This window comes from Phascolarctos cinereus, unplaced genomic scaffold (assembly GCF_003287225.1).
Source record: "Phascolarctos cinereus isolate Bilbo 61053 unplaced genomic scaffold, phaCin_HiC Scaffold_1;HRSCAF=81, whole genome shotgun sequence".
NCBI lineage: Eukaryota > Metazoa > Chordata > Mammalia > Diprotodontia > Phascolarctidae > Phascolarctos > Phascolarctos cinereus.
In genome coordinates this window covers 146655809-146669973 of record NW_027555514.1, presented here as the reverse complement: position 1 = coordinate 146669973, position 14165 = coordinate 146655809, and the positions used below count along the sequence as shown (strand labels likewise).

Here is a 14165-nt window from a genome sequence, read left to right as displayed (position 1 = left end):
AGAGGAGGAGGAGCCGTGGATACCGCGGCTGGGAGGAGCCGAAGTCTGGTTCACTTCAATTGACACTTGCCTTCTACAATGGAGAAGAAAAGCGGGGCTAGCTTTTCCCAAGCTCCCTTGGATTGGTTTTTCCTCTAGCCAATAGCAGCAGGGGGAGGCGGACCCACGCGACTTAATAGGATTTAATTGATGCCTGTATTATCGAACCAGAGTAAAAGAGAAGGGTCCGTTGTGTCGAATTGACATTGCAATCAGCCAATCATCTCCGGAAAGGAGGCGTGGTAAAGATTTTGCTTGGCTTTCCCTCTACCTATTAACGTAGTCACAGAGCCGCTAAGCCTCCGCCCCGGATGTTGGGGAAGCTGAGACAGAAGCTTGAGTGAGGCTGTAATTTTGCTGCTCCTGTAGGATCCGGAACTGAATGGTGCAGACCGCTTTTTTCCCCCCTTAATGTGACGAATTCTGGATTTAATGGGGGAAAACGTGTGTGAAGTTCCCGGGGATATAACCTGACGAATCCCCTGTCTTCATTCCCCCTCTTGCCTTACGGTTGGCTGCGGTACCCAGGTGAGTCCGGAGCTCGGACAGACGCGAGGAACGCCCCGGGAGCTTCCGCCCCTCCCCCTGCCTCGGGGCCGAGGGAGAGAACGTTAGCTCCCCGCCCCCCCTTCATTTTCGTCGTCTGCACCCTCCCCCCCCACCAGCCAGCCCCCCAGCTATCGTTCAATCCCCCACGCTTAAAGAAGCTATAGTAAAGGGGATAAAGAAGCTAAAGTATAAGGGATACTCCGACATCGTAGCAAGTGAGCATTTATCAAACGTCCGGAACATAGAGCATAGAGCTGTGGGGAGTCAGAACGGGTGTCTTTGAGTAGCTTTGCAGATGAGGACGAATCCAGACTGATGCTTAAGATGCTCAAGGTACAAATAGGCCTCGGGCAGGTGACAAGGCTTTTGTGCAAAGGCCGAGTTGCATTCACTAGAGGTGATCCAGCAAAGATCTTTTTAGAGTGAATTTTAATTGAGTTTGGAGAAATTTGGGGTTGGAACAGTTTAGGGGATCCTTTTCTTAGAGGTGAGGGGAGTCCAAGTGGAATAAGGCTATGAGGTTTCTGGCAAGGAAGAAAATGGGGTTAAAGGCGGAGGAAAGTAAATAACTTGGTGAAGAGTACAGTAAGGCGTAAAAGTGTGGGGCAAGGGAGGAGAGAACTGACCTATGAAGAAGTATAAATTAAGAATAAAATATATGCCTAGTGTTTTCCAAAGATTTGTAACAACCATAGCAAAGGGGGGAATGTTCATTTGCTTTCAGTTGTACTTTGAATTATGACACTAGGAGCACCACCCTTTCCCACAAATGCAGCTGTGAGCTCTGAAATGAATAACTACTCTAGTTTTACATGCCATCTTTTATCACTTGATGTCCTGCATTATCTGAGGTCTTCCAGCACAGTAAGTGATTCTGTCGCAAAATGGGCTCTTTGGTGAACATGTAAATGCATAGGGTTCACGATTCTATAAAATGTTTCTAGTTCATTTAAAGCCAGGACCCCATAATAAGGATCTAAAGGGCACCATCTTAACAAATTTACTGCATCTAAAAGCATCTCTGCCCTTCCTGTGACAAGTTACTGTTTATGTAACTTGCTCCTTTGAGAAGCAGAATGATTCTGTCTAGTCAGATGTATTACAACAAATCTATCTATATAGGGTCATAATTCTAAGGCTAGAGGTCATATGGCCTGGAGCAACTGAGGTGCTGAGAAGTAGTAAGTAGTAGAGGGACAATCTGAGGCCAGGTCTCCTGACTTAAGAAATCTGGTATTTGATCCTATTCACCACAGCCAAGAAACAGAGGCCCCACGCAAAGGCCTATGAGATGCTGTACTGAGAAAAGGAAGTTATAACCTTCTTAGGATAAACTGCAATTTTTGTTCCTTGAGCATCTGCTGTTTATTAACCATCTGTGGATAACAGTGGCCTTTCTGCCAAACATAGGTCTCCCTTCCTGACCGTGGCTGCTACAACCCTAGAACCCTGAAATAGGACTTTTTGATGTAAGGGGGGAGCCCTATGGAAAAAGCTTCCCAGCATGTACAAACACTGTACTATTTAGTATCCTCAAGCTTTCACTAGGTAGCCATGGAAACAGATCAGGAGAAAGCCAAGTTTTCCCTTAGCCAATACAAGCAGCCTACTTTATTAGGTGAGGCAGCAGTATGGTCTGTGGAAAGAACACTGAATCAGATGACCTGCATTCTGATCTCATCTGTGTACCTTACTATTTATCATGACCTTGGGCAAATCATTTATTCCATCTGTGCCTCAGTGAAATCAGTGTAGAATTAGGTAGTCTGAGGCAAGGATTCTTAACTTAAGGATAGATTTCAGGGGCTCCAGGAGCTTGGATAGTAAAAAAAAATTACATCTTTATTTCAGTATGGTTGGTTTCTTTTGTAATTCTATGTATTTTTTTTATACATTTAAAACCATTATTTTGAGAGGAAGATCATAGGCTTCACTAGTCTCCCATATTAAGTCCATGACCCAGAAAAGAATAAGAATGCCTCCTTCTAGCATCTCTTATTCTAGTCTCCACCTAAGTTATCTGGTCCACTCACCTAGTCCTGTTTATATAAGTACTATACATACAGGGTTTTGCCCAGTTAAGCCCTGTGCCTTTCCTAAACTATCTTTATCACTTGGAATTTGGGTCCCAATATTTATTTTTTTTTAAAAATAGCTACAGAGAAAATTTAAGGAGAAGTCATTAGCAAACAAAACTATTAACTATGTGTGATCTATCTCATTTGTGACCTTAAAAATAAAATTCCATTTTTAAATATATACTGTGCTGAAATATCAGTGTATGCCACAGAATGGAAGCTTTACCACTGATTGGCTGTTAGCAGTAGAGAGGATTGCAGTAGAGAGGATCTTTAGTCCTATATTAGTTATGGCCTTGGTGAGATCTTAGAAATTCCTGCTAGAAATTTCCCTGTTCATTTTTACCTTGCAGGAATGTGATACTGTAGAAAGAGTGCTAGATTCGAGGAAAGAGAACCTGGTTTTAAATCCAGCATTGTGTGACCTTGTGCAAGTCCTTTCACTCCTCCAAGTCTCAATTTCTTCATCAGTAAAATGACATGGTTGGACTAGATAACTTCTGATATCTCTCAGGGCTTCAAATCTATGGATTTGATGTAAAGAATCGATAACAGAAATGAAATAGAAAAGTTCATTTTTGTTGCAGTCCTTGCTCTGGTACTCTCTCCTGTCATGGTGTCTCTTTCTCTATAAATCACATACTGCAGATAGCCAGAGTTGCAGAGTATCCTGCAGACATTGAACATATTTATGCATTTTTTTTTATTTGGAATAGCTCTGGCAAGTAACTAAGTGAATTAGTTCTAAATGCTTCACTAAAGGACTGGTTGATTCCAATTTAGCATGTGAACAAAAGACAGAAAGACAGCTTGGTATGGTACCTGGAGTGCTGGGCTGAGATTCAGAAAGACAAGACTTCAGAACCTCTAACAGAGTAAATGTTCAGTGTCATAAGCAAGTCATTTAGCCTCTCTAAGCCTAAGCCTCCACATAGTGACATATTTTCCACATCTGCAAAATGGGAATATTAATTCCTATCCCCCAGAATTGTTGTAAGTGTCAAATGAGATCATGTTTATAAAGTATTTTGCAAAGCAAAAAAATCATAGAAATAACAGTTATTATTCAATAAACCACAATGAGATCTCTGGCTCTGATTCCCCACCTTAGCTGTTTTTTTACCCCTACTAATAGCCATCAGCATAGACTCTGTCTCTTCTCCCCTTCCCCTCCTCCCTTTTTCCTTAGGCACTGTTCATTTCTTGGGTACACATTTAAATCTCATTGCATTTATCTCTTTGCAGCAGGTATAAATCCTTCTCTGTTCTAGATAGGCCCATTTCCCATATCATCAGTCATTAGAATGTGGCCACATCACCTACTAAACAAGAATTAGAAAATGAGTAAAAGAGAACTTTCACCACTACCATGAAATCACCAGATAAATTATCACACTGTTTTTGAACTTGAGCTGATTCTTATTAAGACCTATTTTACTCATTAGCTTATCTTCTTGGCTATCATAAAAGATCTCAGGATGTCGTAAAATTTAGAGCTAGAAAGGATCTTAAGGTAATCTAGAGTCTGATCTCCATATTTGAAAACAGTAGAAAAAAATACAGATTAAAAATTATTGGTAAAATGCCATCAGTACTAGTAGAATGAAGCATGTTGTATCCAAAGTGGAGAGATGTAGATTCAGGTTTTAGCTTTGCTACGAACTAGCTGTGTGCTCTTGAGAAAGTCTTTATTCTTTATGGTTAGTTTGATCTTCAGCTATAAAATTAAGGCAATTACAATTAAGTTTTTTAGAGGCATACAGTTGAACAGCTTCATTTTGCAGATGAGGAAACTGAAGATTGAAGAGGTCAAATGACAGGCTTCAGCAGAACCAGAATGACAGCTTTGGTCTTCTGACCTGTGTTCTTTAAACATAAGGCTATTGCCAATGGAAGTTACTTCAGAGGCCATTTGGTTCAATTTCCTCATTTTACAGATGAGGAATTCCTAAAGTACTGATTGGAAATGGAAAGGTTAAGTGACTTTTCCAGAGTCACACAGCCAGTAAGTGTTGGAGGTGGTATTCAGACTCGGGTCTTACTGACTCCCAAGTCCTGAGCTCTCTGTCTAACTGCCTGCAGAGTTCTTCAGATTATTGTCATCACTATCAAAAAGCATTAGTACCCACCTTATGAATAAGAAAAGTCCTGCAGATCAAGATAATATCTTGGCCAGACTACATCAGTAATATTGTACTCAGTTCTGGGCAGTCACTTTTTAGGAAAGACATTGGAAAATTGGATTGTATATACACAGGAGGGTAATCAGGAATGGTGACTGGAAACTATGCCATGTGGGGATAAGTTGAAGGAACTGGAAATGTTTATTCTTAGGAAAAGAAATTTGGAAGGGAGAGTATAATAGCTGTTTTTACATTTTTGAAAGGCTGTTATGTGGAAGACAGGCTAGACTTACTCTGCTTGAACCTAGAGGAATAGATAAAAGGTACTTAGAAACATTTCAGTTCAATTTTTAAAAAAAACTTCCTAAAAATTAAGACTGTCCATAGTAGAATAGGTTGCCTCATGAGATAATGGGTTCCTCTCACTAGAAACTGGATGACCAATTGTCAGGGATGTTGTAGAAGGAATTTCTTTTCAGGTATTGGTTGATCTGTGAGGACCTTTCCATCTCTGAGATTTTGTGATACATAGGATCATAGATTTATATCATGTAAAATGATATAAATCCAGGGCTTAAATACAAGCCCTGCATTTAATTTTCAAGTACATTTATAGTATTCAGATCACCAAGTATTATTTGTATGTTTAGGTGTTGGGAGAGCTATCAAGAGAAGTATTCATAGGGTACTTAGAAACAGCAGCATAGGATAATTGAAAATTCATTGGTCCCAGAATCAAGCCCTTCTGTGTGTGCATTGGATCCCTCACTTACTAGCCATGAGGTTGTGTCACTTAAGTGATCCAGTATGCAGTTTCTTTATGTGTATAACAAGACTCGTACTACTTACCTCACAGGATTGTTGTGAGGGAAGTACTTTGTCAATGATAGGTAATTTATAAATTATTTACTATTATTAATCTTATTTGGGGGAAAAAACCACATATGAAATTTATTTTCATAGCTTAGATAAAATCTGAGAGTATTGTAATAAATGCTTTAAGAGACAGAACTCATTGAGCTCAAGTAGTGAGGGAAAGCTCTCTGGAAGAAATAGTGTGAGGAACCCTAGCCTTAAAGACAAGCAGTTTTCAAAATATTTTGAGAATAAGAAGGCATTCTAGATAGGAGGGAAGATTTGCTTGAGAAAAGATGAGAAATTACATGGAATGTTTATGATGCAGTGACCATGTAGTCATCCAGATTTACAATTCTGAAGTCATCTTCCCTCTCCATGACCATCAGTCAGTTGCTAAGTCGTGTAGATTCTGTCTTGACAATATAATCTTCTGTCAGTCCCCTTCTCTCGAATCACAGAACTCACAGAACTCTGGTCTCTCATAATTTTTCCCTACCTTACTTCAGAAGCATCCTTGTTAGTCTTCCTTCTTCCAAAAATACCTGTCAGATTTCTTCTGACCTACCTAATTCCCAACCATCCTCCACACAGCTGCCAAATTGATATTCCTAAAGTACTGATTGGACCATATTACTTCTGTATCCAGGAAACTCCAAGCATTCTCAGTTGCCTCTAAGAAAAAGTACAAAGTTCTGCCCTCTGCACAGTGACTCTAGTTTATTGCAGAACTACTCTTCTTCATACATTGCCTGACAACCGAACCCTTCTGGGTACTTTTCCCTCTTTGTGACATTCTCTCTCCTATTTTCATGCCTTAGGCTAAGCCGTTGCCTGTGCCTGAAATGTGCCCTCTTCACCTCTGCTGCTTAGACTCTTTAGCTTCATTCAAATTCAGTTCGCTCATTATGGCGTCCCTATTCTGATTGATCCCAATTGCAGATAGATAGATAGACAGACATATGCACATATATGTGCATACATATATACACGTATTAATATGTACCTATAAATTATTAGTATGCCAAAAATCTTAGTGTACTTTTAAGCAACAACCCTAAGATTTTTTAAAATACCTTGTGTGTCAACCACTTCCCTCTTTTTCCAAATCTGAATCGTCCTGTCTATTCAATTCAGTGAATTAAATAGACAGGAGGATTCAGATTTGGGAAAAGGGAGGTGGTTGATCAATATATAGGTTAAATCCAAATTGTGGAAGGCTAAGATGAGTTTGGATTTAAGAAAATAGATTTAGATCTGGAAGAGACCTTACAGGTGTTACCCTCTAAGATGAAGAAACTGAGGCCTATAAAGTTTAAGTGACTAGACCAAGGACCTAGATATTAATTAATAGAACTGGAATTTGGGCTGTGCCCAAATTGCTCTGTGGTCTCTGACTAGTAAGTTTATCATGCTTTCCAGTATAACACACGACAGGCCCTTCAGAGCCATTATAGGCTTTTGAGAAGGGAAGTAACATGTTAAACACGGTAATTTAAAAAGAGCTGGTATTGGTGAACAGAATAATCTGGAAGAATTGACACCAGGTAAATAGAATATTGCAGTAATCTAGGTATGAGGTAATGAATGTATTTGACTATAACATTAGCAGTGAGATTGGATGAATAAAAGAAATATTTTGAAGTGTGCTTTGTATTTTTTGTTACATTTGAGTTCCAAGCTTTCCCTCCCTTCCTCCCTCCCACCCTACACTAGAGAAGGCCAACATTTGACACAGATATGTAGATATAGATATTTATCTATATCTATCTACATACACCCACACACACACACACACACACACACACATAGATATACTGTACAGCACATAGTTCCATATATCAATTCATTCCGTGGAGGTGGATAGCATCTTCCTTCATAGGTCCTTTGTGGTTTATTTAAATATTCATATTACTCAGACTAATTTAGTCATTCACATTTACTCCGAACAATACTGCTGTTACTATATACAACATTCTCCTGGTTCTGATTGTTTTACTCTTCATTATTTCATGCAAATCTTCCCATATTTTCCTAAAATAAACCTGCTCATCATTTCTGATAGCATAGTAATATTCCATCACACTCATATACCACAACTTATTGAGCCATTTCTCAGTTGATGGCCATCCCCTCAATTTCCAGCTCCTTGCCACTACAAAGAGAACTGCTATAAATATTTTAGAAGATACAGGTTATTTTCTTTTTCTCCTGATCACCTTGGGAAACAGACCTAATAGTGGTATTGCTGGGCTAAAGTGTATATACACAGTTTTATAACTCTTTGGGCATAATTCTAGATTGCTCTACAAAATGGTTGGATCAGTTCAGTTCCACCAGCAGTGTATCTCCTCCACCGTTGGTCATTTTCTTCTTTCTTTTTAGCCAATCTGATAGGTGTGAAGTAGTAACTCAAAGTTGTTTTAATTTGCATTTCTCTAATCAATAATAATTTAGAGAATTTTTTCATATGACTGTATATAACTTTGATTTCTTCCTCCAAAACCTGCATATTGACCATTTATCAGTTGGGGAATGGCTCATGTTCTTATGCATTTGACAAAGTTCTCTATATATTTAAGATATAAGTCCTTTATCTGGGAAACTGTTGGTGAAATTTTTTCCCAGTTTTCTGCTTTCTTTCTAATCTTGGCTACTTTGGTTTTATTTATACAAAATCTTTTTAGTTTAATGTAACCAAAATTATTAATTTTATATTTCACTGTGTTCACTATCTCTATAAGGATTTAAAGATATAAATTTTCCTCTGATCCGTATCCAGTAAGTTTTGATATGTTGTCCCATTATCATTCTCTTTAATAAAATTTATTGTTTCTATGACTTTTTCTTTAGCCCACCCATTCTTTAAGATAGGTTATTGAGGCTCCAATTAACTTTAAATCTGTTTCTGTTGTCCCTTGTTAAATGTAAGTTTTATTGCATTATGATCTGAAAAGGATGCATTTAATTTTTCTGCACTTAATTACAAAGTTTTTATGGCACAGTATATGGTCAGGGTTTTTTTTTAAAGGTGCCATGTACTGCCTCGAAAAAGGTATATTCTTTTCTGTTTCCATTCTGTTCCTCTCCTTGACTTCTTTCCTATTTATTTTTTGGGTTAGATTTATCTAGTTCTGAGAGGGGAAGGTTAAAATCCCTCATTATTACAGTTTTGCTATCTATTTCCACCTGTAATTCATTTACCTTTTCAAATTTGAATGCTACTGCATTTGGTACGTGTATGTTTAGTATTGACATTGATATTCATTATCTGTGGTACTTTGAATAAAATATAGTTTCCCTGATTATCTTTTAATTAAATCTGTTTTAGCTGTAACTTTGTCTGAGATCATGATTGCTACCCCTACTTTTTTTTTACATCAGCTGACACATAAGTTCTACTGTAATCCTTTATTTTTAACTCTGTGTGTCTCTTATTTTTTAATGTGTTTCTCATAAACAATATATTGTCAGGTTCTAGTTTTTTTATCCATTTCTCTTTTATGGGTGAGTTCATCCCATTCACATTCAGAATTATAATTAGTAGTTGTATATTCCCTCCATCCTGTTTTTTTTCACTGTTTATCTTTCTCCATCTCTTGTTACCTTTTCCCTCCTGAGAAATGTGATTTACTTTTGACCACCGACTCCCTAATCCACACACCCTTCTAAAAGTCCCTTTTCGATCTATCCCCTTGCCCTTCTGTTTCTTAATCCACACACCCTTTTAAGAGTCCCTCCCTTATCCAGACCTATCCTCTTGACCTCCTGTTTCTCTGCAAGTTTAGAATTGTATATGCTTCTAAATGTATGTTATACTTTCTTTAACCTAGTTCCACTGAGAATAAGTTTCCCAGACTACCTGCCCTCTACCCTGTCCTCTCCACTGTAACAATTCATTCACACCTCTTTTGATTGTAGACAGTTTAACCTTAGTAAATGCCCTATAATTACTCTGTCTTTTTTACCTTCTTATGTTTCTTCTGATTTCTTGTAAGTCAGATGTCTTTGTTTAGTATTGGTCTTTTCCTCAAGTTTATTTGAAAGTCCTTTAATTCATTAAATATATATATTTTTTTCCTCGCAGGATTATACTCAACTTTGTGGGTAGGTTATCCTTGGTTGTAAAATCAGTTCCTTTGCTCTTTGGAATATTATTCCAAGACATTCAGTCTTTCACTATATAAGCTGCTAAATCTTGTGTTAACCTAACTGTAATTCCATGATATTTAAATTGTTTCTTCATGGTTGCTTATAATACTTTCTGCTTTACCTGGGAGTGAAATTTATCTATACTGTTCTTGTGAGTTTTCTTTTTGAGGTCTTTTTTAGTCAGTAGTCAGAGGATTTTTTCAATTTCTGTTTGACCCTATAGTTTTCTAGAACTTCAGGGCAGTTTTCCTCAATAGTTTCTTGAAGTGTAGTGTGTAAACTATTTTTTTAAAATTATTATTAATTCTTATATTATCTCTTCAGTCTCTTTTCCAGGTCAGTTTTTCTGAGATGTTTCACATTCTCTTCTGTTTTTTCATTCTTTTTATTTTATTATTTCTTGATGTCTTACAACATTATTAACTCTCCTTTAATCTCATTAGTTTTTCTTTGCCCAATTCTAAGTCTTAAGAAGTTATTTTCTCCAATAAGTGTTTGGGTCTCTTTTCCAGTTAGTTGACTTTCTTTTTGTAATTTACTTGCTTTTCTTGCATTACTCTTATTTCTTTTCGATATTTTTCCTTAACTTCTCTTATTTGATTTGTAAAGTCCTTTTCTAGCTCTTCCAAGAACTCTTTTTGGGCTTGTGATCATTTTACATTTTTCTTTGAAGCTCTATAGGAAGCTGTTTTGTCTTCTACTCAAATATTTCTTGACTTGAAGGAAAAATCAGTAAAACATAGTGACTGATTGTATGGATATAGAATGTAATGGAAAAGGAAGAGTCAAAAATGACTCCACAGTTTTGAGCTTGAGTAACATTGAAAATAGTGGTATGGTTGAGACAAATAAAAAGTTAGAAGGGGAGCCAGATGTTTAAGAAATAGATGAGTTTAGTTTTGTCCTTGTAGTATAAGGTGTGTCAGACACCTCTAGTAGAAATGTCTGATAGTATATTGCTGCATCATGAAAAAAATTTGAATAATAATTATTTTTTCTCCCCTGTAGGGTATATTTAATTTTTTCAACTGTCTGCAGCCATCTCTCTAAACTGTTTAAATGAGAATGTCCCTGGCTCAGAGAGTACTGCTCACTTGGCTTTTTACATTACTCTTCTTGATCATGTTGGTGTTGAAACTGGATGAAAAAGCACCATGGAACTGGTTCCTTATATTCATACCAGTCTGGATATTCGATACTATTCTCCTTGTAATGCTGATTGTGAAGATGGCTGGACGTTGTAAATCTGGTTACAACCATCGAAATGGACCACGACATATGAAAAGAAAGGTCTGGTACTTCATAGCAATGTTACTTAAGTTGGCATTCTGTCTTGCACTCTGTGCTAAACTGGAACAGTTTACTAACATGAATCTGTCGTATGTTTTTATTCCTTTATGGGCCCTACTTGTTGGGGCTATGACAGAACTCGGATATAATGTCTTTTTTGCTCGAAGAGACTGACTTTTAACTATGACTTTTCAAGATAGCTTGCAGAACAGCGAGGGGAAAAGTATTCTGGATATTTACAAACTTCAAGGCCACCAAGGAACTGAAAATCATACCAAATGCAGTTTTATACTGTTTCAGTTTGTGTTAAATCAAATAAGTTATTCAAGGACTTGAAGACAGCATGAAAAGTAGTTATTCTACATTTGAATTATTAGTCTTCTTATCCCTCCTTATACTTGTAGAAATAAAACTTTGTTTTGAACCACATATTTTTAAATGACTTCTTTAAAAAATCCTGATATACTTCAAAGATGTAATAATCAAAAATGCAAATATCATATTGATTAACACTTATGAACCAATCCAAGCCTAATAGGACTTTAAAACTATTGGAAAAAAAGGAGCAATGATTTGTGTATGAGTAGGCATCAGCTAAGTTACATTCTCATTATGAACAACAAAGCTTGCTTAAAAACAAATGGCATTTTTTTTGCTGAATAATGCAGACAGTTCTTAGGTAAGTACAGTCAGTCTACTTTCATGTTTTCATTAATCTAGGCAAAATCATACCGGTTATCATTTAAGACTTTTAACACAAGTAAAATTAAAATTTAGCTTCCTTGCTAGAAGTGATACGATAACAAAAAGAAAGGGATTCCCTCCTACTCCTGACAGGAAGCAGGCCCTCTTGGAGAAAGGTGGGGAAAAGCAGTTTTGGTGCCTCCTGCCATACATACATTGTGGATTGTTTAAGTAATTCTTAGTAGACAATGAAAACATCTCAGAATTTTTATATTTAAGTAGGATTACTTAAGTACAGTATTATAGCTTAGATCTGTCCTTGTTCAGACATTTACAATGCAGAGTTTTTTCCCATCACCATGAATTGATAATTACATGTTGAGGCAGCTTCTAAAAAATCTGGCAAAGAAGTGCTTAAAAATTATTCCAGTAATAAATTTCTTTACTGTAATGACTATATTTTGAGATTCATCAGTATGTTGAAAAATTTATGTGGGGTTTTTATAGAAGACTAGTTTGTCACACCAATCACCTCTTTACTTACATAGTTACTACCCTTCTTCAGGCCCTCATCTCTGTTGTGCTGTGGCAGCCACCTAACTGGTGCCCCTAATTCCAGTCCTTCCCTCCCCAGCCAGCCCTACGTGCAGCTTTGAAATAGTCTTTTTAAGGTACAATCTGACATGACAGTTCTCTGCTCAAAAACTTGTCTCCCTCTTGCCTCAACGGTAAAATGCAAGCTCCTTATTCCAACTTGTAAGGCCCTCCACAATCTGAGTTCAACCTATTACATCCCTTCACAATCCAGCAGAACATTTCAAATGGCTATTCCTCACCTTGAGGGAAGGCAGGGTGTTGGACTAATAGGTGTTCACAACATTGCATTACAGCATTATCTTCAGCATCCTGGTAAAAAGAAGAGTCAGTGGACTAGGGTTCAAGCCCAGCTTGTGTGACCTGGCAAATCATTTAACTTTTCTGGGCCTCACTTTCCTCATCTATAAAGTAAGGGACTCACAGCAGGTAGAACTCTCCAAGTTCTATTCCAGCATAGAGTCTGTGATTTAAATAATCTCTTGTCCCTGTGCATTCAGCCAGACCATCCCATGTGTTTGAAATGCACTCTTCTTTCTCATCTGTGCCTCTCAGAATCCTTCTCTTCCTCGAAGATTCAGCTCAGGTGCCACTTCTGTGAAACATTACCTGACTTTTGCCAGATGTTAGTGGTTTTTCCTTTCTCAAATTGCATTGTATTTGCTTCTCTGTTTACATTGTTATTGTACCCTGACTTCCTTAGAATGTGAACACCTCCAGGACAGGAATTGTGTCTTTTTCTTTTAGTCTTTGCATCCTCAGTGCCTTGTATATGGTAAATGCTTAATAAATGTTTGTTTAAATTGAAATGACTAAGATTTCAGATCTAAAGAACCTACTTAGACCTCTAGTTTTTTGAGTTTTTTAATAAAATGCAGAAAAAGAACTGGAGCTAAGTAACTTGCTGTTTGAATCCAATTAACTGCCTTCATATTTGGGGATGAAATTAAGTATAGTAGTAAATATTAATCACAGACTGTGTCCTAAACCTGAGCAAATAAACCCTTAAATGATTGAAGCAATCCAAACCAATTTCAAATACTTCAACAAAAGGTAATAGGAGCTTCAGCTAAAGAAAATAAACCAGAATTTGAAATGCAAACAATCATACTTTACAGTAAGAAAAAAAGTATATCTCTTAACCCAGAGTTAACCTTGAACATGTATATTCACTAAGACTCACTCAACTCAGCCAAAAACAGAACCAGAAAAAAAAAAAGGCAGAGATTCCGCAAAAAAATCCCTAAGTAAAAAGGGAGAGTTCTACAGCTTAGGTGACAGATTTGTTAGATTGTTGAACCTCAAGTTAGGAAGACTTGAGTTAAAATCTGGCCTCAGATACTTATTAGCTGTGTGACCCTTGACCTGTTTGCCTCAGTTTCTTCATCTGCAAAATGAGGATAATAATAGCACCTACCTCCCTAGGGCTGTTGTAAGGCTCAAATGAGATAACATTTGTAAAGTACTTTGTAAACAAGATGTTTTATTATTATCCTCATTATTAGTTTTTATTATTCTACCCAGCCAATGCCAATTCCCAGGATGCAATAAAAAGGCAAGATCTCTCATATAAGAAGCAGCACACTGTTCTACCTCTTTAAAATAAGTCACATTATAAATTTAAAGGCATTTTGGAGAATTAAGAATTTCTAAAAATCCTTGCAATCATTTTGAGACAAAGGCTTTATAACAGCATGCAAGTGATTGTACATGAGTTATTTAATAAACATTTGAAATAACACGAGTCCAGTTGTTATTAATGGGAATTTCTCACAGTCACTAAAACATATCTTTTTTAAAG

The 14165-nt window shown here is 37.0% G+C and overlaps 1 protein-coding gene across 1 annotated transcript; it reads left to right on the top strand.

Annotated features, from left to right (window-relative positions):
* The first annotated feature begins 333 nt into the window (after positions 1-333).
* Positions 334-13173, top strand: TMEM60 (transmembrane protein 60). Its single transcript, XM_020984505.2, has 2 exons — positions 334-567; positions 10805-13173. Exon 2 carries the CDS (start codon positions 10856-10858, stop codon positions 11258-11260), a length of 405 nt encoding a protein of 134 aa, XP_020840164.1. The 5' UTR covers positions 334-567; positions 10805-10855; the 3' UTR covers positions 11261-13173.
* Positions 13174-14165: the final 992 nt, after the last annotated feature.